The sequence below is a fragment of the Nyctibius grandis genome, chromosome Z (assembly GCF_013368605.1).
Source record: "Nyctibius grandis isolate bNycGra1 chromosome Z, bNycGra1.pri, whole genome shotgun sequence".
In the NCBI taxonomy this organism is placed as follows: domain Eukaryota; kingdom Metazoa; phylum Chordata; class Aves; order Nyctibiiformes; family Nyctibiidae; genus Nyctibius; species Nyctibius grandis.
The window spans coordinates 94,773,988-94,799,404 of record NC_090695.1 but is presented as its reverse complement, the minus strand read 5'-3'; the positions used below and the strand labels follow the sequence as shown (position 1 = coordinate 94,799,404).

General features: G+C 42.6%; 1 protein-coding gene across 2 annotated transcripts; it reads left to right on the top strand.

Moving 5' to 3' along the window:
* The first annotated feature begins 1,197 nt into the window (after positions 1–1,197).
* On the top strand, positions 1,198–25,217 carry SNX8 (sorting nexin 8). Of its 2 annotated transcripts, XM_068423813.1 has the most exons (12): positions 1,244–1,277; positions 2,429–2,511; positions 9,454–9,644; positions 11,673–11,790; positions 14,898–15,019; positions 15,389–15,469; positions 16,447–16,607; positions 17,022–17,154; positions 18,255–18,323; positions 19,158–19,307; positions 19,715–19,864; positions 20,631–25,217. In XM_068423813.1, exons 2-12 carry the CDS (start codon positions 2,478–2,480, stop codon positions 20,742–20,744), a joined length of 1,323 nt encoding a protein of 440 aa, XP_068279914.1. In that variant the 5' UTR covers positions 1,244–1,277; positions 2,429–2,477; the 3' UTR covers positions 20,745–25,217. The 2 variants fall into 2 exon arrangements, with proteins under 2 accessions (XP_068279913.1, XP_068279914.1); XM_068423812.1 differs by lacking the exon at positions 2,429–2,511 and having other exon boundaries at positions 1,198–1,277.
* The last annotated feature ends 200 nt before the right edge of the window (positions 25,218–25,417 follow it).

The window sequence follows — 25,417 nt, the reverse complement described above, 5'->3', positions numbered from 1 at the left end:
AATTCTTATTTTTATACAGCTTTAGAAAGTGTATTTGCATTCCAAAGGCTCATATTTCTGTGCTTTCCTGAATAGGTTAATGTTAATATCTACCACATTTACCTCTATTAGTGCATTCCTTCTGGTCCATAGCTTAAAATGCTGCAATGGCTTTTTCTTTGGAAAAACATTAAATATCTACTTTAATTTATCATCAGCAATATTTCATAAAAACCTAAATGCATGCAAAAAATCAAAAATATTGAGTATAGGAAACACCCTGGCTGATTGACTAGATGGCAGCAGAAATTAAATGCCATGGAAAAGGTAACTCGATGAAAGAAAATATACCAAAATTGTCTTGGAGTCTCTCATCTGACTTGGAAGACGAAGTTCAGTCTCCCCGTCTATCGCCACGTGACTGGAAGCACTGTCCTATTACCACTACCACCAGTTTATCTACTTTTCATAGTGCACAATGAAATCTGCCTGGAACTTCACATTCCCAACAACCATCCTTTCCAGTTTTCAGGAAAAAAAAATTAATTTGATTTCAGAATAAAGCCTGTATTAAGCCCATGAGCCGATCACTTCTTTTTCTAAGCTTTAACAAGTTTGAAAGATTTATTATTAATCTTGAAGTGGTTTAGAAGTGCTTTGAGCAATCCAGTCAACAGCAGGGACGGCTTACTGCCTCTCTGAGCGCCTGAGACCGTGCTCTGAGAAAGCTGACACGTTCCCGGCAGCCTTGAGCCCCCAGAACTGACGTGGGTGTTCAAGGGTGTTGCCTCACCAGGAACGTTATCGTGAGGCGCTGCCACAAGTGATGGTATTTTGACAAGGCACAGCGGCCTTGACCTCGCACTGCAGAGGGAGGGGAGAGGGCTGGGCTGGGGTATTACGGCGCTGGCAGGGATCGGAGAACCACGGCTTTGGTGGGCACCGCACTGCCACCGCGCTGGTGGGGACATGGTCTCCGGGACACGCTGCGGGTGAGGACGCCTGTCACGGGGTAGTGGCACCGCTAGAGCGGGCGAGGGCCACCCCATCTCCCCCGGCGAGGAGAGCCCGGCCAAAGTCCCCTCCGTGCTGTGTCCGTGAGCAAAGCCCCCACCGCCCCTCGCCTCCCGGCCGCCCCACGCCCCGGCCCCCCGGGAGGCGGCCTCTCCCCGCCCGCTCCGCCCGCGCTGACAGGCGGGCGCTGCGGAGGAAGGGGAGGGCGGCCGGCGGGCCCCCGCCTCACATGACTGCTGCCGCGATGGACGGCGAGCCCGCAGGCAGCGCGGGCGCCGGCACAGGTACGGGGCGGCGGGTGCCCGCGGGGCGGGAGCGGGTGCCGGCGCGGCGCCGTCCGCTCCCCGGCTCCAGGGGCGCCGCCGCCGCGCCCCTTCCCTCCCGCTGGCGGCTCGGGGAGGGCGACAGGGCTCCTCGCGGGGACTCGGGGCCGTCCCCCCCGCCAAAACCGAGGTAAAGAGGCGCCGCCTTCCTCTTCTCCCCCCCGCGGGGCGGCGGGTCCCGGGCCGGCCCCGGCCCGCAGGGGGGCTGCCCCGCCGGCAGGCCACGGCCGGGCCTCGGCGGTGGCGGGGGGCTCGCCTCCCCTTGCGGGGGTGGCCTCTGCCCCTGGGTGATAAATACGGGGGGGCGGCGGTGGGCGCCCCGGGCCGGTGGGTTCGCCTGCCCCGGCGGGCCCCGGGGGCGGGCAGCGGTCGGCCGGCTGGGGAGCGCCGCGGGCAGCGTTCCTCGGCCGGTCGCGCCCCGGTGCCCGGCGGGAGGTCCCCTTCCCGGGGCGCCCTTTCCCGGGCGTACGGCGGGCACCGGGCGCGGAGCAGCGCTTCTCCCCCGAGGCTCCCGCGGCCGGGCACTCTGCGGGTGCTGAAGTGACTTTATGGTGCCCTCGTACCCCGGACTCAGCGGCGCGTTTCAGCGTGCGGGGACACCGTACGGAGCGGGTCAGCGGGCGCTGTGACAGCCAGCCCGGGCGGAGGCCACGTCTCCTCCTCACTGGCCCAAGCCAAAAGCAGATCCAGCGTGAGACGCAGCAGCTCGATACGCTGAAGTTTTCAGAGCGTCCAGCAGAATCTGAGATGAAGAAACTTGCAGCTGAATGCTGCCAGCGCTTGTGAAATGAGACATGGAGGGAGCTCCTGGGCGAATTGAGAAAATAACATGCTGGGCTCGTAACAGTTGAACTGAGGGAAACAGTTCTCTGAAGTTCTCTTAAAGTCACTAAAGTTTCATACTGGCAATTACTGCTCTGTGTGTAGTATTTTTTTTTTTTCTCTGGAAAGAAAAACTAGCAGAGGTTACAAGTGGGTAAGCTTTATGCAGAGAAAAATGATTTTGTTGGATTATATTTAGGAGTCAGAGTGAGTGTGCTTTTGATAGGCCTGTGATGCTCCTGATGCAGATAATGCTTATAAATAAATTATTTTGGAATATTTCTGTCCAGGACTGATGTAAGATTTTGGGATATTGAACAGCAGCCTTTGTGGGAAACAATGTCCTACTGTACCAAAGAGAGAACTTGTTCAGGTACGTCTATTACGGATTTACCATCTGCTTCAGGAGCATTATAGAGATAATACAGTTGTTTTTGAGTAGAGTATTCTTGATCTGATTAACCTCCACACGGGTGATGGTGCTTCTGTAACTGTCTGATCTCCTCAGCCTTATTTAGGAAACTTGGCTTTCGTTGACAAAGCTTATATTGTGAACACTGAGAGAAGGTATCTAATGGTCTTAGCAAAAGAAAAATAATGCTGTGAGAGCAGGAATGTTTTTCTTTCCAGCATCATGATGCGGGTTCAGTGATCTTGGAAGTTTCTCACCCATATGTAACTTTTTTGGAGATCAGTGAATATTCTAGGAGGATCTAAATCTCCTAAGTAATAACGAGAGTCCTGACAGGGGCTGCAAATGCTGTGTTTTTTATTTCACAGGGTTAAAAGTACTTTAACGCAATCAAGAGAGAAAAGAAAAAGGATAATGTCCAATACATTAAAGTCAGTTTTGCAAAGTCATTTATATTGACTTTTTTTTTTTCTCTTGCTCCCGTTTGAGCCTGTTTTGTGATGATTGCAGGGAGCTGATCCAGGTGTGTTGGCTGGGGAGGGAGGGGGGTGTCTCCTTTTCTTCTGGTGGTAAATCTTTAACTGTGTGTGCAGCCTGTAGGAAGGTTTGGTAGGGAGGGCTGTACCAGTTGCAGATAGTTGAATTTGTACATAACCACTCTGTTTTCCCCCACAATCTTCAAGGTTTAGTGGCTTGGTGCAGGTTGATGGAGAGAAATGTGTCAGTTACGGACATGTGGAACTGGTACAAAAGGAGGGGAGCTTTGATGATTGCTTTTCAATAGAATTTGAGATGTGAATGAGCTTGTTCTAACTATAAAACATGTGAAAAGACCACTGGGAGACTGCAGTGTGTGGAGTGGCATGCCATTTTTTTTAATGCTTAAATACTAAGATGAAGTTTTTTACCAACATAATTAAGAGGGTGAGAAACGTGCAAGGAAGATGAGAAGCAAACCAAAAAGAGAAACAATTCCTTCTGGTGGTGTTTTCTTGACTTGTATAAGAAAGCATGATTGCAGAAATTTGGCAATTTTATAGTTAAGCTAAAATGCCCTTTTAAAACTTTCCTGGAGAACAGTTGTATGTGTTATTGCTTGTTGGGTTACCTTTTGGGGTCTGAATTTTTACGTTTCCATCCTCTTTGTTAGAGTTGGGTGTGAAAAATGATCGTTTAGCAATCTTCCATTGTGAGCTGGGAAGCTGCCCTAGTGAGGACTTGACTTTTTGTCTCTGTAGTCTTTGGGAACATTCCTCGATGGACTTTTCTCCCTTAATCCTGTTATTTCTTCAATGTGTGTAGCTCCATCTCGCTTCATTGTGTTTGCTACAGCTTGGGACTATGGCTCCGTGGCTGACTTGTGAATGGAATGTGTTCCTTGTATTCCCAGACTTGGGAAATCGCTTAATTAATCACTTGATGATCTAACAGCATAGTTAAAAGAACACGGCACTAGACTTAAAAGTTCTTTGTTGGAGGAGATAACTTGATGTTGGGCTTTTTTTCCTGCTGTAGTATGTGATTGCAATATTTTGAGAAGCAGTTAGAGGCCTACAGCTGTAGGGGAATGGGGAAACTCTAGTGCTTTTTTATTCTTATTAAATAAAGCTTAGATAAACTCACCTGACTATTTTTGAGTTGTGCTGTTACTTCTCTGCTTCATCGTGAAAAGCACCAAGTGCTGAATAGCGATCTGAAACTTAGTCGGGAAAAAAAAGCCAACCAGCTACCAAAAAAAACCCCAAACCATAACTGCCCCAACACATCAAAAACAAAGAAAAAAAAAATCAAAACAAAAAACCCCAAACCAAAAACAGACCAGCCAGCACAGAATGCGTATTTGACATCTGCACTGAGAAAGCTGTTTTTTTTTTTAAGGAGAAAAACAAAATGTTACAGACTGCTTTCCAACATCTAATTTTATGATAGCATGTGTTATTATTTTATCCTGTGTTGTTTTGGCATTGAGTAGCTTGTATTTCAAGTTGGGAGGGAGAAGGGAGGGCACTATCGCACCATCTCTTAATTAGAGTGAAGCTAAATATGATTCCTTTCCTTGAACCTAGTAAGAAATACGGACCTCCCTTCCTCATTGAACATAGATCTGTGTATCGGTTAGCTTTGTTAGATAAAATAGACTGATTCCTTTGCGTTGCTCCTTTCTAAATAAGAACTTCATGGTTTTATGTTCCTTAAAAAAAACTTAACCAAGTTGCATACAGTTGTCTCCAAAATATGGAAAGCCCTTAATAGGAAGAAAGTTTTGATTGTGTGTTTTTTTTGTTTGTTTGTTTTTTTTTTTTTTTTTGTGGAACTTCTGTTTTTCTTTTGTTATTCTTAGGGGATTTCAAATTATGTAAGAATTAAAAAAAAAAAAAAAAAGGCAAGGAAGGGAATCTATTTGGAGTTATAGTTGAAATCTGCACCAGCTTTCCGAAAGGTTGATGTGGACAGTGAATTCTGGAATTACAGAGGAATGTGTTTGACACAATAAGGGGGAAAGGCATTTCCATAATTCCTGAGGCTTTTCATGAGAAGACCGAAAGGAAAGGGAAATGCTGATGAAGGATATTTACATTGCTGCTTTAGTATTCTTGGCCCAGGGGTTTGTAGTGGAGCCTTTATTTTTGCCAGGGAGAAATCTGAGGTATCTGTGTACAAAAATAGTCAGTTCTCTTACTTCCGTGGGTTGGATCACCTCTGCTCCGCAGGGCCGTGGTCTGTGATGATGGAGAAGAAATCTTAGCTATTTTTCCTAAAGGCTTTGCTTCCTTTCAGACTCCTTTATCCTCCTAGAAAATCTGCTACTAATACAACAAGTAATTCCATCGCATCTTCTACTTAAGTCTAATAAGTTTAGCTGATTAGCACCCTTGTATCATAAAGAATTGTTAGTAGCAGCCAGCTGTAAAATGGAGATAAGGCCTCCAAATTTGGTTGACAGAACTTAAATAGGGAAGGGAGATCTGTATTGTGATTTACCACCTACGCTTCCAGCCCTTGCGTTGCCCTTCCCTTCTATATGTGCTTACTCACACGTAAAACCTGAGTGGAGCGAATCAGACACTTGAAATTCTACTTTGGGTTTCATAAATGCATGATTTCAGACAGTTTGATTGCGGAAACTGGTAACTCTGTGGAGGGCAGATTGCTGTCTAGTTGTGTGAATGGGAGTACTGAACATCGGGTGCTAAAGCATGAAATCTGTGGTATAAACTAGTGACGCTTGCTATTTGAGTTGCTCTCTGGATAAGTTTCTCAACTCCTTTTGGTCCAAAGGCTACCTGACTTGTTACAAAAAAAAAAAAAGTGTTACGCAGTGTTCTCATAGCTTTTTTTTCCTTTACAACCAAACAAAAAATAGGCTGTGCTTTGAATGCTGCTTTAAACTTTTATTTCTTGTCATCTTGTTGTCTGCTTGTTTGCGTGTGTATGCGTATATGTACTCTTTTTAACTTTTATATCAAATTGTTTTCGGTTATATCAGGCCACTTCCTGGTGTCTTATTGACAACAGATTGAGAAACGCTGCTGTAGCAAAAGGCTAGCTCGCACAAAAAAGCTGATTTTATTTTGTCTTTTTCCCTGTGTTCCAGGGGACCATTCCATACCTCATTTCTGTATTCACTTACTGCTCTATGTATATAAACTTTACTAGATAATGATCTGCTGAAGCCAAAGGGAATGCTTTCAAAATTAGCTGTTCTCGAGCAAAGAGTGCGTGATGGGAAGCATTAAGTGTTTTGTTACGATGCATGTAAATCCTTTTACTGGTTGAACACAGGAGCTCATACCAATGAGTTCCCACTATTATCCACCGTTCCCGGCCAGGGCTCTTGAGGCTGTTCCTCAATTGTCTCTTTAGTAAGTAGAATGAAAAATGGGCTGCAGAATAGCTTCAGTATATATTGCTGTGCAGGGTTAGTCTTAATGCTGCAATAAATGCTTTCTAAAACAGGTTAACAGCTGTTCCAAAGTCATCTTATTGTGTTCTCAGACTAGTGTTTGAGGGTGTAAATTCACCCTGAGTAGCTGTCTTGTTGATATGAAACACGCTGAGATTATTAATTGAACAGTAATTATTCAGACTTGTTTGTACGGTTGTCTGATTTGTACGATTTCACACATTTACACAAGATGGAGATCTAAAGAACCTACAGAATATTTCAGGAAGAGCCAAATGTGTGAACTGCTGATAAAGAGAAGGTATTTCCTGTAGGTGAATTTTAGAAAGCAAATTTAGAGAATAACTTGATGAAAGTTGGCAAAGTATTACAAACGAAAGGAGCACCATGACTGAGTTGTTAAAGGAAAGCTGACTCTCATCTAGATCTCTCTACGGGGCTTCGCTCTGTAGTTGTCTTATGGGGTAATGTGGGTTCAGATCACTTAATGGATCTGAGAGTCCCCAACATCAGTTTGGCTGATCATGCTGCAGGTTCCAGGACTTACAGATGAAATACTGAAGGACTCATGGTTCGTCCTATAAATCTTTTCTCCTGATACCTATCTTTTGCCACTGGGAGTTTCTGTAGTTTACCAGACGGTGCTGAGCCCCAGTTTAGGGAACAGCTTGTGCCATGAAAATCCTGTTTTGTGGGTTGGCCAGCAGAAAGATAGAAAGCAGGGAGAGTGAATCAATAGGCAGGAGTGTTGTATTACTACAGATTTGCACTGCTTTTGGGGAAATAGGCGGGTTGCATTTTGGCTAGCCCCTCTTTGGGAGGCTAGCTTGTAGTGACTGCCTCTGAGGCGTGAGCCAGGGGTTTAGCCACACAGAGGACTGGGGAATTCTGTGAAAGTGTGTGTGCATTGGAGGAGTTAACAAAATCTACTGTGTCATGTTGCATTTCACTGATGTGTCTTGAGCAATTAAAACCAGGAATTACAAGGGCGTGCACCCAGAGAACCGCTGCTCTGGAGAGCGAGACTGTCTTGTGCTTTCTGTAGTTCTTTTTGGGTGTATTTTTGACACTTCCTCTTCACGGTGTGTTTTATTACACCTCATTGCCCCATGAAAGGTCAGGTGGGCTAGGATTTTTCTACGCTAGAAAATCTTTTGCCATGCTGTCTGTATTCTGAATTTTCTTTCCTCCTTTCTCTCTCAGTTCAGCATCTATCTGAAAAGTGGCTATACAGATATGTTATCACTTCATCCAGCAGTATCCCATGTCAACACTGAATTAGCCTGCATTATCTTACCACAGATTTCTGACAGGTGACTGGAACGTTTTAGAAGCTGCTACATAGGTGGGGTTAGTAGGTGATACATTAGTCTATTAAAGCAGAGGTGTTAAGACTTGCTTCTCTGAGTCACATTAGCAGGAATCTGAAGCCTGATGAGACATGTGGGATAAGGTCATTTGTCCTGGATTTGGTTTGGTTTCCTTAAGCCGTTTTATGGAACAGAGAACAAAGTGTCTGTTCTGAAGCTGTGTGTCTGAGGAATTGGAGATTACTTGTTTTTCCCATTTATCAGGGCCTACAGCACATGAAGGAACAGGTGGGAAATCCTTATCAGGAGGAGGTCAGGGCTTTTGAGTTAAGGATATGAGTTCTTATCTGCCCTGAGTTAATTTCTTACGCAGTTACCAACTTTTTGAACTGCGTATCAAAGCTTACTGAAATGTTTCTTGCTTCTGTAGTGTTACTGTCTTTTTTGTGTTCTCAAAATTTTAGATGTGTTTAAGAAGGGGTGTAACTTCTGCACAACGGCAAGGAAAGGATGATTAATACTGCCTAGCTTTTCTAGGTACCTTTTCATCAGTGGATTCAACTGGCTTTGTAAAAGAGCATGTTTGCAGTAACCCTCTTAAACAGCTATATGCAGAGAGGAAGGAACCCATCTGTTCCAGACTGGAGAACAAAACTCAGGTGTGGGTTGAATAGATTCCGGGGCTATATCCATATTTTTCACTCTGTTTCTTACGTGTGAAATGGGTAGAAAAAAAGGATTGCTCTGAAAAACAATGTAAGCTTAGTTTATAGTCGCGTAATATGTGTAGTTATGAAGTCAAGTTGAGATAATGGGCTGCAGTCAGTCATTCAATAAGCAAGCACTCTGAATCATCTTCTTTGCCCCTTCTTTGATGTAGTTTGTCCTCCAGGGCCATATTCTTAAGAGCCATCTTTTTTCACTCTTGCATCTGGCTGAGAATCAGTTAGAATCTCTCTGTCCAAAGCTCTCCAGCTATGGTTGAATTCACTGTAAAAAGATGTTTGGTTTTTAGGTACAAGTGATGGAATAGGTATATTTGAAAGATTTTGGCAGAGCTTGCTGTGATTGAGGAATTGTCGGGTTAGTAGCCCTTATTAGGAACCTTTTTCCCCTGCTCTTGAACTTAAGCATATTGACATAGTAAATTATTCTAATTCATGCCCACTCTAGCACACTGTCATAGAGTTTAATAAAATTATTTCAAATGAAGTGTCTCCTTCCTTTGTAATGACATGTAAAATTAATGTATGAAATTTCTGCAGCGCAGTAAAATAACACATTTTCTTTCCTTCCATGAGTTGTTCTAGGCAGGATCCAGAAGTGCTGAGCAAGGGTTTCGTTCATTTTGGAAGATCCTGCTGTGGTGGGAGCTGGACAGACAGGAAATGCAGGCCTCGCAGCTGATTCACAGAACAAATTTGGCCTGTGATTCTTCTTTTGCTTAGTAGCGATGTCTTTCTGACTCGGTATAATTGGTGGTGCTCCTGGGTGTTGTGAAGAGGGAGGTACCAATGTCTTGAACGTGTGCGAAGTAGCATAACCTCCTGGGGGAGTGGCTTGACGGTTGTTCTGGTTGTGGTGCACCACTGTGGGAGTACTGAGCAAGGGAACAGAATATTTTAAGGCTACTCCTTTCACTTTATCTTATCAGGTCTACTGGACTGTTTTTCCCTTTTTGTCTTTTAGATTTGGCAAAGCCTTCAGTAAATGAACCGAGGGAACCGGAACAGTTTCTAATGCAGGCGCCCCAGGGAAATCCACTGCTGCTTTCCCACACCCTACAAGAGCTGTTGAGCAAGGATAGTGTGCAGGTGGAGCTTATACCTGAGAAGAAGGGCCTTTTTCTGAAACATGTGGAATACGAGGTTTCCAGCAAGGTAATGTGAACAAGCATTGGTCTTAGTGAGAATGTATGCTCTTAAGAATGTCTGTGCAGTTGCTGTTGACAAAGTCTTGTCTAATTTGATAGATGTGTTGGGTGAGGTAGGCCAGTTGTATGGGCTTACTTTAAATATAGTAGTACTGCTTTCTTGATCTGGGCTTCTGCAATATGCAGCATCTTCTGACTGAGGTCTGATGGATGGTCTGCTAGTTTACTTGCTTGAAACCTGAGCTCTGTACAACAGCGGATGTATAACATTGAAATACCCAGTAGCCTACACTAATCTGTTAGGAAAACATTCAGTTTTCAAAGTATTGTGAGCTAGTGAAGAAATGGTGTTGGCAGTGCTAAACTGAAATCCTTTATAAACAGAAAAGCTACTGCAAATCCTTCTGCGGGGTCTAGACCACTTCCAGTTTACTTGCCCCAATCCTGACCTGTAGGCTCTGCTGTTGGTGGAAGATTGAAGATGATGTATCTTTTCCTATTTATAGAACGGCCTGTGAAATAGCTCTCCAGTAGCTTCTGTGGGTTTTTTCAAGAAGGAAATCAAATCTGTCCTCTTCAAAGTAGACCATGAGCAATTTACATCTCCCAGGCCACCAAGACATCACTTATGGAGTCACACTCAGACTGTTGTAGTCACTGTTGTATGTGTTCAGAGGTGCATTTGGGTCACTTGTCTGCAGTGATGTTTGGGGCTTTAGGTGTTTTAGATTGACATCTGTAAGCTTGTCAAAGACTGTTGTGAGGGGGAAAGGGCAGACACAAGGAATGCTTCTGTGGGCTTTCTAGGACTCAATGTTTATTTTTGCCTGTGATTTTAGGGCACAGGACTCAGTGACCCTGGTGGTCTCTCTAGATTTTGAATTTAGTAACCCGTTGCCAGCTCCTTTTGGTTGCTGTCACCTCTCCTATGGTTGTAGCTGTAGAATGATACTTCCTCAAAAAGAAGCATAGCTTGGCCTTGAGCTTCATCTAAGATCTACAACGCAAATCAGCATCAGATTTCAGAGCAGACAGAGGGAGGCCCCAGGGTCTGTGCCCATCGTGCTCCAGTTATATGTCTTATTGCTTTATTTTTGAAAATGCATAGTGCCACAGTAAGTGGTGGGTGATGTGCAGTGCAAACGTAGTGAGAATGGGTATAGTGTTGTGTAGTCTTTCTTATTAGCTGCTCCAGTAGTTGAATCTGTAGTAGTGGTGGGGGGCTGTGGCTTTTTTATTTATCTATTATTTTTAAAGGATTTCTGCCTGCTAAGTATTTTCTTCTAGCTGCTACCACCTAACTCCATTTGGAATGAAAAAACAGTTTCTTTGGCCTCTTCTACATATCGATCTAAGAAATGCAGAGTGAAGGACTAAGATTTTAAAGGAACTTTCAATCTTTGTTTATAGATCTAACATCAGTGAGAGGTCTCTCTCTTGTGAGGTTCACTTAAAACATCAATCATTTGGGCTAATACTTAACATGATCTAAGACTGTTTTGCCACCTCTGGATTTGAAACTGATTTAGAGAAAGTTTCTAAGAGCCAGAGCTCAGGGACTTGCGGTACTTCAAGAAAAGAGCTCTTTGGAGCACTCTAAGAGTGTTGGCACTATTTCTGAATGTTCTGTCTAATTTGGAAGACCAGAGAGTTTGAGGGAGTAATGGTATGGAACCACGGCAGATTTAGGGATATTTGTAATTTCCTGGGAAACCTCTTCCTCTCCATTTTGTAGTGTGTTTCATCTTGTGTGTGAATGAAATCTGACTTAACGTTTTTAACTGAAAATCTTATTCTCAAAAGGACTGCCATTTCTATTCATAATTGAAAGGTGGCTGCCTTTGGAGTCTTCTCCCTCCTTCCCACCACAAGGCCTCTAAAGAGAAGAAATATGTTGTTTCTGCAGTCCGTGAGGTTGATTTCTTCCTTTTCTTCCTTTTGTTTTTAGTGCAGCTGATAGCAAAAAAAATTAATGAAATGCTGCTGATTGTCCAGCCTGTGTATTGATCTATCCTCCCTCCTTCCTTAATTGCAGAGATTCAAATGCTCAGTCTACAGGCGATACAATGATTTTGTGGTGTTCCATGAGATGCTGCTTCAGAAGTTCCCGTATCGTATGGTGCCAGCACTTCCACCAAAGAGGATGCTGGGAGGTAAACCTGTGTCTTTCTTTTGACTGGAGGGGTCACGGTGCAAGCGTGATCAAGATGATACTGTTGAAAATAAATGTTTAAACAAGATCGAAAGTCTTTGCTTCTGCTTGGCTCAGAAAACAACTTTTGAGGTTATTATACACAATTTGGAGGTGTGAATTATTGCCATCCTAGAAGTTCCCTATAGGTAAGATAGTAATGTAAAATTTCTGTGGGGTTTCTATCTTATCTGTGGAAGTTCAGTATCTAATGTCTTTTCTGGTAAGATTGGAGGTGTAATTCTACAGAAGTGCATGGCAGAGTTGCAGGTACTGTTTTTTAGGAAAATAGATTATAATGGTCAGTGCTGTAGTGCTACAAGTGTAGAATCGCTACCACACCGTTGAACAGCTGTAGTATGTATTGTCGTGTGTTGTTTTGTGTAGTGTTCAGCATAGAAAAGATTTGTGGAAATCCTATTATTTTTCTATAGTGATAGGAGAGTAAAAATTAAAAAAAAAAATTAAAAATCTGTGTTAAAAAGCTTAAAACTGTAGAGGAGCTGATTGTGTAAAACCAGCAAAATTGCTTCTCCAGTGAGAGCATACTTGATCCTGTTGAGTTAGTGTAGGGTCCTGACCTCATGCACACCTAAAAAGGACTAGTGAACAGCTTCAGCACTGCCTGTTATAGTATTACCTTTCACAGAAGCCTTATGATGCAGGCAATGGTAATTACACTTTCTCAGTTTATATATAAAAAGGTATCTTTCTGGCAGATGAACCAACTGCCTTAAAGTAGCTATCACCTTTTTTTTTTTTTTTTTTTCTCCTGTTCTAAAAAGGACCTTGTTGATCTGCTTAGGATAACCAGAAACTAAAAACTGAGGCTGGAATCAGAATGTCAGTTCATTTAAGTGTATTTTAGCTGTTAGAATAGAAACCAATGAAGTATCCCAAGACTGAAAGCATACCAAAGCTCCTTCAGGTTTGTTTTTCACTAATGTGAAATATTGGTACTGGTTTTAAACTTTTATTATTTCAAATGTTGCATAACTGTATAAAATTGTCTTGTTTTCTACTTTATCTGCGAAAGAACAAGCTTTTCGCTGTCTTATCTCCTGCCCATGCTGCTGAGCTTAACGTGTTTCAATGAATAATTGATTTCAGTCAAGCATGCATTGCTACAGTAAAGAGGAATTGGTAAACAGTGTGAGCAGAGCGAGGTGTACATTGAACAGGAACAAAGCAAAATAATAGTGCTGAAAAGCTTCAATGTTCATATATTCTTATGATGGAATGTAAATTGTGGAGACCTTTCGAGGTTACGAAAACCCGTCTGTTGAATTTTAACTGATGCAGTGTTCTCAGCCAGAATTTCCAGAATTTCCACTTCGTGCAACACCTGTAAGCAAAGTGACCTTCTCTGCTTAATGGTACTGGAGAGAGGATGCATGAAAGAAGCTACCAATACATATCATTTGTCAGTCACTGTTATTTCCTTGTGTTGCTATTTCTGTGCGTTCACTGGTGCATTTCTTCCCACGGATATCATATGTTTAAGAAAAAAATGATAGGATTAGTTCCCAAACTGTACTAGGAGTACGGTCCTAATACAGTCCAAAACTGTGTGAAGGCAGAGTGATGATTGCCTTTAGTCGAGTGACTCTGCATACAGAAAAGCTGTGTAAGTGGTCTTAATAGAAACTACAAACAGGAAAAAGGAAATTGAATGGGTAGTTCTGCTTTCTGAGTAGGTTAATGGACTGATAAATGGAACAGGACACAGGATTTGATGATTAGTATAGATCTGTGACTCTTGCAACCTCCATAGTCCCAGAGCAGGATGGGCAAAGCTACACACTTTTTGTACTCGGTATGCTCCTCTCCTAAGTTACGCTCTTATTTTCATGATGGTCTGCTTTCATCCATCTGTCAGATGAAGAAGGATTGATAGTCTGCTCTGCTTATTTTGGAGGACAGCAGCAAAGTGAGGCAAATCACGTAGGAAGTGTGTAGATGACTTCAGAAATCTCCATGTAGGCTGAAGTGTGAACAAAGCAAAATCAAGATCTGCAACCCTAATGACTGAAAAATAATTTGATGGGTGATACTGTATTAAGGATCATTACAGAGAGTCCATGCAGCCAGCAAACTCCCTACTTAAAACTGAGGCAAAGAGTAATACCCTTTCATGATACGGAAGTGTTGTCACGGATAAGTGCATTCCTTTAATTTCGGTCTGTGCTGCTTTGTTTTCCTTCAAAGTTATTTTAGTTTAGTTTTTCATCTTTCCTGAAAAACTCCAGGATTTTTTATTTACTGCCTTACTGCAGTATCACCAGATCGAAACTCTTCCAGTTTCAGGAAGACAAGCTGAACTGTTTTAGTTTGACAAGTAAGGACTTTGCATGGATGTACCGCAGGTCGCTGTGCAGGACTTCCAACGTACTTTCTGACATCTTGCGTAAAAAAGATGGGCACTGATCTTGAACAAACAACTGAAAAAAAAAAACCAACCAAAACCCTTTATTCTCTCTCTAGCGCCAAAATGCTTAAAAGTGTGGAGGAGGGACAGTTGAGGGTACAGCACACAGGCTAGTTCTTCAGAATAGTGAGCAAAAGAAAAAAAGGTAATTATTTGTGGGATGATCACTTTGCAAGTGGCAAAGTGATCTTTGCAGTGGCAAGAAGCAGTGTGTTGTGCATGTCCCAGGAGTCCCAAACAGAGTGAGATCCCCTCTGGGGACCAGCTATGGAGTTGATTGAGAGAAAGAAAAAATCTTTGTATGCCCACAGTTTGTAAGTGGAGGCTTCAGGCCTTAGATTTGTGTTGTTTATCCTGCTTACCTGACCCACCCTGTGAAAATAAACACCCATAGATATGTATGCTGGCTTTCAATAAGCTGTAAAGAACCACTTGAAGGAATATTTGTTCTGGTGGTCAATCCGAAAGATCTGTTTTAGGGAGCTGACAGACTACAGGTAACCATTCTTTGGTTTTGTTGCAGTGCTTTAGCAAGGGTTATAAGTACAAAGAAATTACTGGACTGAGTGCTTTCTTTTGTCTCTTTCTGAGCAGCTGTAATATGTGGTGCATTAATTGAAATTTAATGTTTCTTCCCGTAGCTGATCGAGAATTCATCGAATCTAGGAGGAGAGCGCTGAAGCGTTTTATAAACCTGGTGGCTCGGCATCCGCCTTTCTCAGAAGATGTGCTCTTGAAACTCTTTCTGTCGTTCAGTGGCTCAGTGAGTACATGTTAGCCATAGCCTTGAGTTTGCCCATCTTCTGTAACTGCTTCGCTGGGCACAGAGTTCAGAATTGCTTTTGACCTACACATTGTTGCTGCCCGTGATGAGGAGAATTTTCTCTCAATAGGTATTTCTGCAGCTGGAAAGTGGAAGGTAATTCCACTCAATGCCAGGAGTAGAATATCTTGAAAATGATAACTGTTCTTAGGGGAATACATATTATGCTTCAACTTGAATTAAACTTAACCTGGATAAAGCTGTATCTGCTAAGTTGTGCCTTACTGTTGGAATATATCTGAGACCTGTGTCAACTGCCTGTGTGTTACTTAGTTCTTTCATGCTCATTTGATTCTGTGTCTTCTTCAGGATGTGCAGAATAAGCTAAGAGAGTTGGTCCAGGGAGTAGGAGATGAATTTATGACCTGCAGATTAGCTACCCAGGCCAAGGTATGTATATGAATTTCTTGCAACATATTACTCTGGTTTAAATGTCTCTCTCCTCCAGGTGGATCAGTTATGGCATTTGTTGGGTGATGGAGACGTGAGGTAGGAGAGGGTTGTTTCCAAAGTTTGAAGGACTTTTAAACTTTTAATTTTATTGAAAAGATCAAATAAATATTTGACTCTTAAGGGCCTGATAGGTCTAGCTAAATGCTGGTTCATGAATATGATAAAGATTAAACAACAAATCCTGCTCAGAACATCTTTCTCAGTAATTACTTGTACTTGCATAACAAACAAATGCACATACTGCACAATTTAAAAGCTAATATCTACATTGATGTCTTCCCCATGTGTTCATGCCTTCATTCTGTATGTTGTCCTCTCCCTGTGGGAGAGTAATCTGCACTGTTATAGAGAAGTCAGTTATAAGTTCTCCATATATCTGTTTATCTCAGTGATTAGTGCTATGGCAAGTTTTAAATATACATTCACTGTGTTCATTGAGCAATTTTAAAGCAAGTTGTTGTTCAGGTTCCTGCAATGCTAGCAGAAGGTTTTGCAACTGAAGCTTAATTCAGGCTTTTACCAGTGATACACAGGTCAGAGAGAGCTGAACTTACAGTACATGCTTGACTTTGCCAGGCTGGCAGTTATGAGTAGCATGAGATCAGAACCTGTGAGCTTGAAACCTCACAAACCCTTTTTAACTACATAGTAGAATTGCAGATTTTGCTAACTCGGTCTATACTTGGTATTTGAACCTCTTTCTGCCTCTGAAAATCAGAGGTATTTGTACGACGTCTGACTTGGACACCTAAATTGTGAAGCTGATCTCCTCAGGGTTATTACAGCATGGTGTGAGAGAGTGAGCACAAGAGGGAAACCTGTCTCTCTCTGCTGACTGTGTGGTGTGCCCACAATTAATGTATGTGAATGTGCCTCTGATGTGTCCACTAGTAATCTCTTTTGCACTTCTTCAGGACTTCCTTCCAGCTGACATACAGGCTCAGTTTGCTGCCAGCAGGGAGCTCATCAGAAATATTTATAATAGCTTTTATAAGCTCCGGGACCGTGCGGAGAGGATAGCTTCTCGAGCCATTGATAATGCCTCAGATCTTCTCATATTTGGAAAGGAGCTAAGGTAGGTTGGAAGGAAGAGGATTTGCTGACCTGAGCGTTTCTACTGTTGTTTCAGCACTCAAAACTGTTGTAAGGTTTACCTGCAGATGGCCTGGTAGGAATGGGTATTTTGGTGCATGCTGTAGGTCATAATATAATTTTTCCTGCTATAAAAGAAGCAAATGCATGCTTTCCACTAAGGCTGCATTCCATAGAGCAAGAGAAAAGAAAATACAAATACCTTGACATTCTGGTACTGGTTTTATTGTCTCTTCCCCCAGTATATACACAGCTCTGCATTTGTGATTGTGCAGTAGTAGCTCAGCACTGCGAGCTATTCAGACAGATGTGAAACTCTGAACTGCTCTCTGCAAATAAGTGTATCTACTTAGTGGAATTTGTCTCCTAGATTTGAATACTGCTTATTTCCTCCTAGTGCTTTGGGCTCAGACACTACACCGCTTCCTTCCTGGGCTGCTTTGAATAATAGCACATGGGGGACTCTGAAACAAGCCTTGAAGGGTCTGTCTGTCGAATTTGCACTTCTGGCAGATAAGGCTGTGCAGCAGGTGAGTTCTTTACTTTTTTTTCTTCTTCTTTTTTTTTTCTTTCTTTTTGTAAAATGAAGGAGGTGTGTTGCTGCCTTGAATTTTATCTTCAGTCATGAGCTCTGTGGACACAGGCACTTAAAGAGTTAAGAGAGAGACTGTAGTCCAAACTCATGTCCTCAACCACCAGCCTGCTTGTTCAAGCTTGAATGAAAAACCTGGACTATGTTTAAATGGGAAAAAAATATAACGGGCAAAGGAAAGGAGAGAAAAGCCTGCTTTCTTTTTTCATTTCAAAGGGTTATTGGACAAGTTAAGTTGCACTGCTGTACTGAGCTGTCCGAAATTCCTGCATTCTGTCTTATTAATCTGCTGCAGAGAATCCAGAAGAACTTACTTTTGAGTCAAGTTTTGACATTCATGTACTTAAACATTACATGAGAGTCATTCAGACAGAAGCATTATATTCATGTATAAGGGTGCAGTGTGATAATGACTGTTAGAAAAATGTGAGAACATGACAGTCTGGGAAGGAAAAGTAATAGTATTGTCTTCACTTCTCTTCATCTCGTTGTGTTAAAATACTCAACATGCTTTTATGGCTCAGTCAGGCCAGGTCTTTTTCTCCAGAGTTTATGCTTCAGAGAGCTCTATTGATACAGGAAGAAAAGACAGTATTTAGTAAAATAAAAAAGCAAGTAGTGAAATTCAGCTTTGTGTCTCATCTCTGCCCTCTAATGCATGAACTATTGTGGGGAACATGCAGGTATTTATAGCTTTAATGGATTAGTTATCTTTGTAAGAAGGAAAGATGAAAGATTGGAGGAATCTGCAAGAGCAAGAAATTCCAGGCAGAGAGAGCTAAAAGGGCTGACCCAGAGGACTGTGAAACTAACTCCTCTTGTTAAAATGATCAGTCATTTGGAAAAGCTGTTCCTGCTCCAGTCAGATCTTTGTTCTGCATACTGAAGACTAAACACTCCAGTGCCATCTGAAAGATTTTTGATGCAGTTGTGCCCTGGAGAATACAGTGGAGGGCTTGCATGGTGTAAGGATGTGAAGAACTGTGATGTCGGTTCTTGCCAGGCTTACATAAAATGTACTTTTTCCTTGTTTTCTAGGGTAAACAGGAAGAGAATGATGTGGTGGAGAAGCTGAACCTTTTCCTGGATTTACTCCAGTCCTATAAAGTGAGCTCTGCTGTTCTTCTGCCAATGAGAAAGTTGTTTAGAGCAAACTTGTGCTCTTTAGAGGGTGTAACGCCAACTGGATGGAAAACTGTCTGGGAGGCCAGTTCAGAGGCGAACTGGGCATCTGGCAGAGGGAGGGGAGTGGCTGTTGGCTGTAGCTAGCTCTATAGCCTTACTGATCAGCTCATCTTGTGGTGAGAATTTGCCAAACAGCAAACCCTGCAAGGAACTTAAAAATACAACTGCTTGAACCGTACAGGTCCGCTAACTTTTTTCCGTATTCGTCTGGTTTTGAGTCAAAGCAGTGAATTAGTTAGCTACTGGTTTGCTCATGCAGACATGAGTTCAGTTACAAATGAAGGAATTTTTGTTAATACTAATCTTTTGGTCAAGGGCATTTTTTTTTTGGTCAAGGGCATTTTTTTTTTTTTTTTTTTTAGAAGCACCTACTGAAACTATACGTGGCAGCGTCTCCTGTCATTCCCAGGCCTGGACTGAAATAGGATACTGGGAAGCTCTTAGCACAGTTAATTGCCAGCATTTAATATTGAGAAGGGCACAGGTGATAAGAGGCCTGATAAGATCCAAAATGCTGGCAGAAGTGATGCTCCAGACTGCCTCTTAAGCTCACTGGTCTAGGTCCAAGCAGTTTTGTTTCTTAAATTTTTAGCTGCCAACGTGTTGTTGACCCTCTTGAAAACAAAGAAACAAAAATCTGCAGCATAGAAATTACGTAAAGCGTGACCGTGTGTTTGTGTTCCTGATGTACTTGGCTTGTGTGCTTGCTGTCTCTTAGCTTCCACTAAGTACCTGTTTTTTCCTTTTTCCATAAAGGACCTGTGTGAAAGACATGAGAAGGGGGTATTGCACAAGCACCAGCGAGCATTGCATAAGTACAGCATGATGAAGAAGCAGATGATGAGTGCCACTGTGCAGAACAAAGAACCAGAATCGGTGGAGCAATTGGAGTCTCGGATTGTGGAGGTAGGGCAGATGCCTGGGAGAGCAAAGAGTGGTACTGGACTCCTGTAATGGTGCTGCTCTGTAGCTCAATCATATTTGCAGAAAGCCATTAGACCGAAAGGGTAACCTGTACTTTGGGTAATTTGAGCTACCTGCTGTGCTACACAGAAAATGCATTTGTTTTCCTCAACACTTATTACTGGCTCTTTGGCAACGTGTCATTTGCAGGAGCTGTGGAAAGCAACAGTCTGCATGATGGAAAGTGCAGTTGCTGTCATATCAAGTGGGTCCAGGAACTGCCTTTTTAGGTTTTTAGTCTGTGTTTGAATTGCTAGTATGGTGAGGAATGCCATTTTCTCCTGCTGCAAGTGAACCTCCTTGGCACGCTCTTCCTGGCAATGTATTTCACCAAGTCCCTCTTCTTTCAGCAAGAAAATGCTATCCTAACCATGGAGCTGCGGAATTACTTCTCTCTGTATTGCCTGCATCAGGAGACACAGCTTATCCATATCTATCTGCCTCTCACGTCTCACATTTTGGGGGCCTTTGTCAACTCCCAGATCCAGGGTCACAAAGAGGTGAGTTCTTCTGGACTGTGTTCTTTTTTCCAAAATATGAATGAGAATTTGAATGTATTTGTTTTCACCCATGGGCCTTACTCCTCTAACCATTTGTCCAGCTGGGCTCTTTCATAACTTAAGAAGTCACCTAAGGTCTTTCCAGTTTCGGGTGAGGATCAAGGCTGGCCTCTAACCCCTCTAAAAGACTGTATCTCCTTGCAGCAAGTTGCTGTGTTTTTCTTTTCTTTTCTTCTTCTCTCATCTGCAGATGGCCTTACCGTACAGGTAGTTGAAAAAGACCCAGCCATTAAATACCTAGCTATTCTGTAATGACTGATGTGTTCACTAGATGAATCTGTCTTTTTGTTGTGCTACACAGAAATTATATGACAAGGAACAACTTCCTTGTTTTTGCTCTGAATCCAAGAGTTCCCTTTTGTTAACTCCTAAATATGACCTTCAGCATTCCCCATGTACAGACTTTCTTGCATTCATTATAGTAGAAAAGTCTCTCCTCCTTCAGCTCCCTTCCTTCCCTGCTGTGAAGGAATTCAACCAAGGTATGGGAAATCTCCCTTCCGTGCATGCTCAGTAAAATGCTCAGAGAGCTGCATTATAACACCAGTCTAAAAGGGACGATCTGCATCCACTGGACTTCCTCAAAGTACTTCAGCAAATTTGTATTGTGCTTTTGAGTACTCTGAAACTGCTGGTAAAATACAGTATGGTGAGATGGTTAACTACTGTGTTGTCATGTGTGTTTTCTCTCCTTTCCCACTCACAGATGAGTAAAGTTTGGAATGAATTGAAGCCGAAGTTGAGCTGCCTCTTCGTGGGATCTAGCAATATGCCAACTCCACCATTGTCACCTCCAGAGGGAAACTTCTTCTCCAATTAATGCTCTGAGCATCCATCTAGCATGGAGCAAGAAGTGCAATCAAGGAAGGGGTGGGACTTCTACCTCCAGATGTTAGAATGAATCCTCCAAACAGCTACTTTTTTTTTTTTTGTTGTTGTTTTAATACCGCTGCTTTGAGCTGCTCTCTGATTTAGACAGACTGGATGTGGGGCAGAACATACGGATATAAAGACAATCTCTTACTTTTGAAATGCTCTGGGGCAGAGCTGATGTTCATTATCCTGCAGACACTCTTTATGGGGTCAGGCTGTGACCTGGTGCAGTGAGTGCTGCAGTGTTGTTGCTGATGTCTCTGCATCTTGTACTAACAGTCCTCCAGTAACGTTTATCTGCACACATGCTGACACATCTCTGCACATCTCAGAAGTGCTGAGATGAACAGGATATCTGAAGCGGTTGCTTGTAGTGGAGATGGATTGCCTTTTAAGCTTGGGAGGGCCGGTGTTGGAGGCAGAAGGAAAGCTGAAAGCCATCCCCCATCCCATTCATAGGTGTCTGGAGTTCATTTCTTACTGCTAGACCTTGGCACAAAATACGTGAATGAAGTGGCTGGATTGGCTAACGCAGCTGGGTGCGGTGCGGGTCAGTGCTGCTGTGTGACGGTGACTTTCCCAGTGAGGCTAGGCAGGCTGGTGTCAGTGTGTCTCAGTTCACGGTTGCAGGGCAGCCTAGGGACTTGCTCAGATTTTTCAGTTTGGGGCCAAAGATGACTGGGTTCAGGAACTCAGAGGAGTTTGCCTGGCATAAATGAGAAAATAATTGAATAAAACACTCCTTAATTGTAAACCACTCATACTATATGAGCAGAACAGCTACAAGGTAGCTTGTTTATTTTCTTCTGGAGGTTCTGCCTTCCATTTGTTGAGTAGCTCTTTAGGGCTGTTGGAGAGCTGCTGACCCGAAGGCTGGTGTTTTCTTTGGTCAGATGAAGTATCCTGTTACGCCAGCAGGCTGGGACCCAATGCTGATAAAATTCATTAGCAAAAAGTCAGTATTTATCAGGATGTTACTGTCATTCTTTTTTCCGGCTGTGGGTAGCATTTGAGTGTGTCTGTGAAGGAGAGAAGACAAGTGACAGTTCCCTATCGCTCTAAAAATACCATGGTCCTTGGTAATGGGGTTTTCAGAATGATTTGTGATTGTGATAAAGGGACTAAACATTCTCCCTTGTTTCACTTTGTACCTCTGGTGACTTTCCCTCATGAGGCAAAGGGTAGGGGGAGGAGAACTTGCATGTCATGTTACCTTAGGGGAAATTGTTCATATCCTCCAGAGAAGCTGATAAGTGAAGAAACTGCAAATATATGCAACAAAACTGTATGAACAGGACTCCCCTGCACCTAACGTCTCTGGGGCCAAAATAGCTGCCAAAGGGGAATTTGAGACTCGGCTTCTTAGCATTTTCTTTGAGTGGGTAAAAAGGAAGCACATTAAAAAGGATGAGTGCTTGCTGTCGTACTGGAACCGGTACAGTATTTTCCCATTGAGGAACTTCCCCATTAGCAGGAAATATATTTAAATCCTCCAATCACAAAAGCTTTTTTCTTTTTTTTTTTTTTTTTTAAATTCAGAAAATTCAATGTAACATGTAACATGAAGCTCTTCCTAGTCCAGGTGGAAATTATGGGTTAGTTTCTTCAGCTAGGACCAAGATAAGTTATTTGCCCAGTCTCATGAGACTGGCATAACCGTTACACGCACCCCTCAATGTGGTAAAGTGCACTTAAATGTGGGTGAATTTCTTGGGTGCTGGGCCTTAAGGAGTGTGTGTAGGGAGTCTTTTTAACAACCTTGCTCAGAATGCATTAAGAGCATTCTATACCAATTCAAATGTTAACTCTCTTCTGAGCCTTTCCTCCTGCATATTGGCCTTGTCCAGTGAGACAGATTAACTGCAAATGGCTGTGATGGATTTGATTCGCTCTCCTGAAGATTTCCAAAGTGATGCAGAAAAGATTCTGCTCACAAGCCAGAGCAAACTGGCTGGGGAGGGAAATGTTTCTACAGTCCAGTAACAAAGAAGATGATATCTCAAGAATGGCACAAAAGGTTTTTCTGTTTGACCTTGTCTTGATTAGGAAGATAGTTTGTGGTTAAAGTTGGAAAGCGTGTTACCATATTTTTAAATGCTTTCAGTCCTAGCATCTTTAGAAGGTGCTGTCTAGTTATGGCCCGTAGTTTGCTTAGGACCCATCCTCCATCATTTAGCCTTGTTTGCCTGATATGAACAGTAAAATTGAGAAGATACTGTACGCTTGGGGGCAAGATCTGATATCTGTATGATGGATCTTCTGCCTAACTTGTCTGGCTGGGGTAGATGACTGGGCTGTGTTCTGTAGGAGCACTTGCAAAGTATTAGCCTGAATGGAACTTTGCACTTCTTGCATTTAGAAAAAAGCTACAATTCTGGACTTTATTTAACAACAAAAACCAAAAAAAACCAGACATCAAAACCATATTCGGGCTTTAGACTAACTCCTCTTTCCTGTTCTTTAAAGCCCAAATGCAGAGACTGCAATGATAAACACAGACCACATGACCTATAAACTGGAATTAGGTTGTTTTGAGAAAACAGTCATTGTCAGCCCTTGCCTTTTTGAGGAGAGCAGTTTTGGGGGTGGGGTTTTCTTGTCTTGATTTTACTCTGTACACCTCGTATTTTGAGAACAGAGGCCTAGTATTCCCAAAGCTCATACAGCTAATGGCACTTTCTGAGTTTATTTCATACTGGACTGTCAAGCTTCTGTCTCATTCCTAAACATGTGCATACACTATGTCATATGACCCTTAGTTCACAAACGTTTTTGAGAGACTGGTCAGTGTGCAAATAGCACTATTATGTTTACCTCAATATGTGAGGGATTTCCTTACTGTATTTGTCCTGCTTAGTTTAGGTATCTGTCAGACTTGGAGAGCAGCATCAAGTACAGCTTCCTTCCTCTAGAGGAATGCAGCAGGGAATCGATCGTCTGTCTACCGTAATCAATGTAGGGGAAACAGTTCTAGTTACCTCCATGCTATTGCCTTCTGCAGCAAACAGCCTAGCTATATGCAGGGGTGAGAACAAGACTGAATGCAGTTGGTTCCATAGCTGGTAGCTGGGTAGATTGCAATAAACACTAAGCAAACCAGAAGACTAATTGAAGAGCGCGTGCTGCCTATCCAAGAACCGATGCTCCTGTAAGATGTAGCGCCAAAGAGTTAATGTGCCTTCTTGAATGGAAGGTTTCTGTGTATGAGGACTTTCATGTGTTCAAAATAGTAATGATGTCTCCAACCTTTCTGTCAGTGTCTCAAAATCTGTCGTGGAGGTACCACGGTAGTAAACAGCTGAGAACCTGAAACTTTGCCTGAAGTGTTTTACCAAAAGGGCTATATGTTTTTGTCACTCCTGAGGTCTCCTCCGCTTCAAGCTGTGAAGTGGCAATATGCAGGCTTTTTGACTGGTATCATGTGTTGAAAGGATGTGTTGAAAGGCTTTCCAAACTATATTTACTATACAACCTTAATCTTTGGTCCTTCTTTCCCTCTCCTTCCATCTTCCTTGCAAGTTGCTCTTCCTAAGTTGTAACATGTTTTCAGCAGTGCCTTGCTGCGTTCCAGTGCTTTTACTCTTCTACTTTGATCATGCAAGGGTGTAATTCCTGGAATTGTAACAGGCTAATTCACAATCTTCAATTTGTGCTGTTTCCTAAAAGACAAAGATCACCAGCTGAGGACAGAAGTTATTTAAAATCTGTCCGTCTCCACAACTGCAGCAGGAGCAATAACGTCACTACTCTGACATGAGCTAAAAGTCAGTGCTGGTGAAAGCATCTTCATGAAAGGATTGAACTGACTGCAGAAGAGGGGATAGCAAATAGAAGTGCAGGCCTGAACCGCACTTGTTCTCTTCCTACCTAAACTCCTGGAGGAACAGAAAGTAATTTGCTCTCTCTCACCATGCAATTTACAGCTTCCACCAGGAAATAACCCAAGATAATTTAACAGGTATTGGCTGCCAGTCACTCCCTTTCCTACCACACAGTAAGGTCTTATATCCTGTTAAAAGCTACCTGTCCCCTTGTGCTTATTTTCTCTCCTCTACTTGCCTCAAGCCATTCTGTTAGAACAGCCAGAAACCCTTACTGGTATGTCAGCAGCAGAGGTATCAAAAACTGTAAAGTCAGTGTGCAGCACAAAAGGAAAAGTAAAGAGTCTAAGGTGTTAACTCTTACCCTCTAAGTCTGAGCAGTGGCTTACTGAGCACATGAAGGAGGGCATTTTTGAGTGGTATAAATTATTCAGAACTGCTGGAGGGAGACAAGAAGAAACAATCTTGTTCAGAGGGTGTGAATTTTGCCTGCCTGGAATATCCTGTATCTTTGCTTTTGCTCAAATAGCCTTATGTATGAAGCACTTTATCCAAATGCAGGAATTAAAGAACTATTACTACAGCTGGTAGACTGGAAATGTTTACAGATCCTATATTACATTCCAAGATTCTCTCTGTAAGTATTATATGTGTTTGTAAAAGTGTTTAAAAAAGAAAAACAACAAAACTTTGTGTAAGAAGTTACATATGTGATGTGTTATTTCTAGCACAGTTAAGCTTTTGCTGCCCAGCGTGCTGAACTGGTCACCTGCTACCAACATGTGGCAAAGCATGCAGC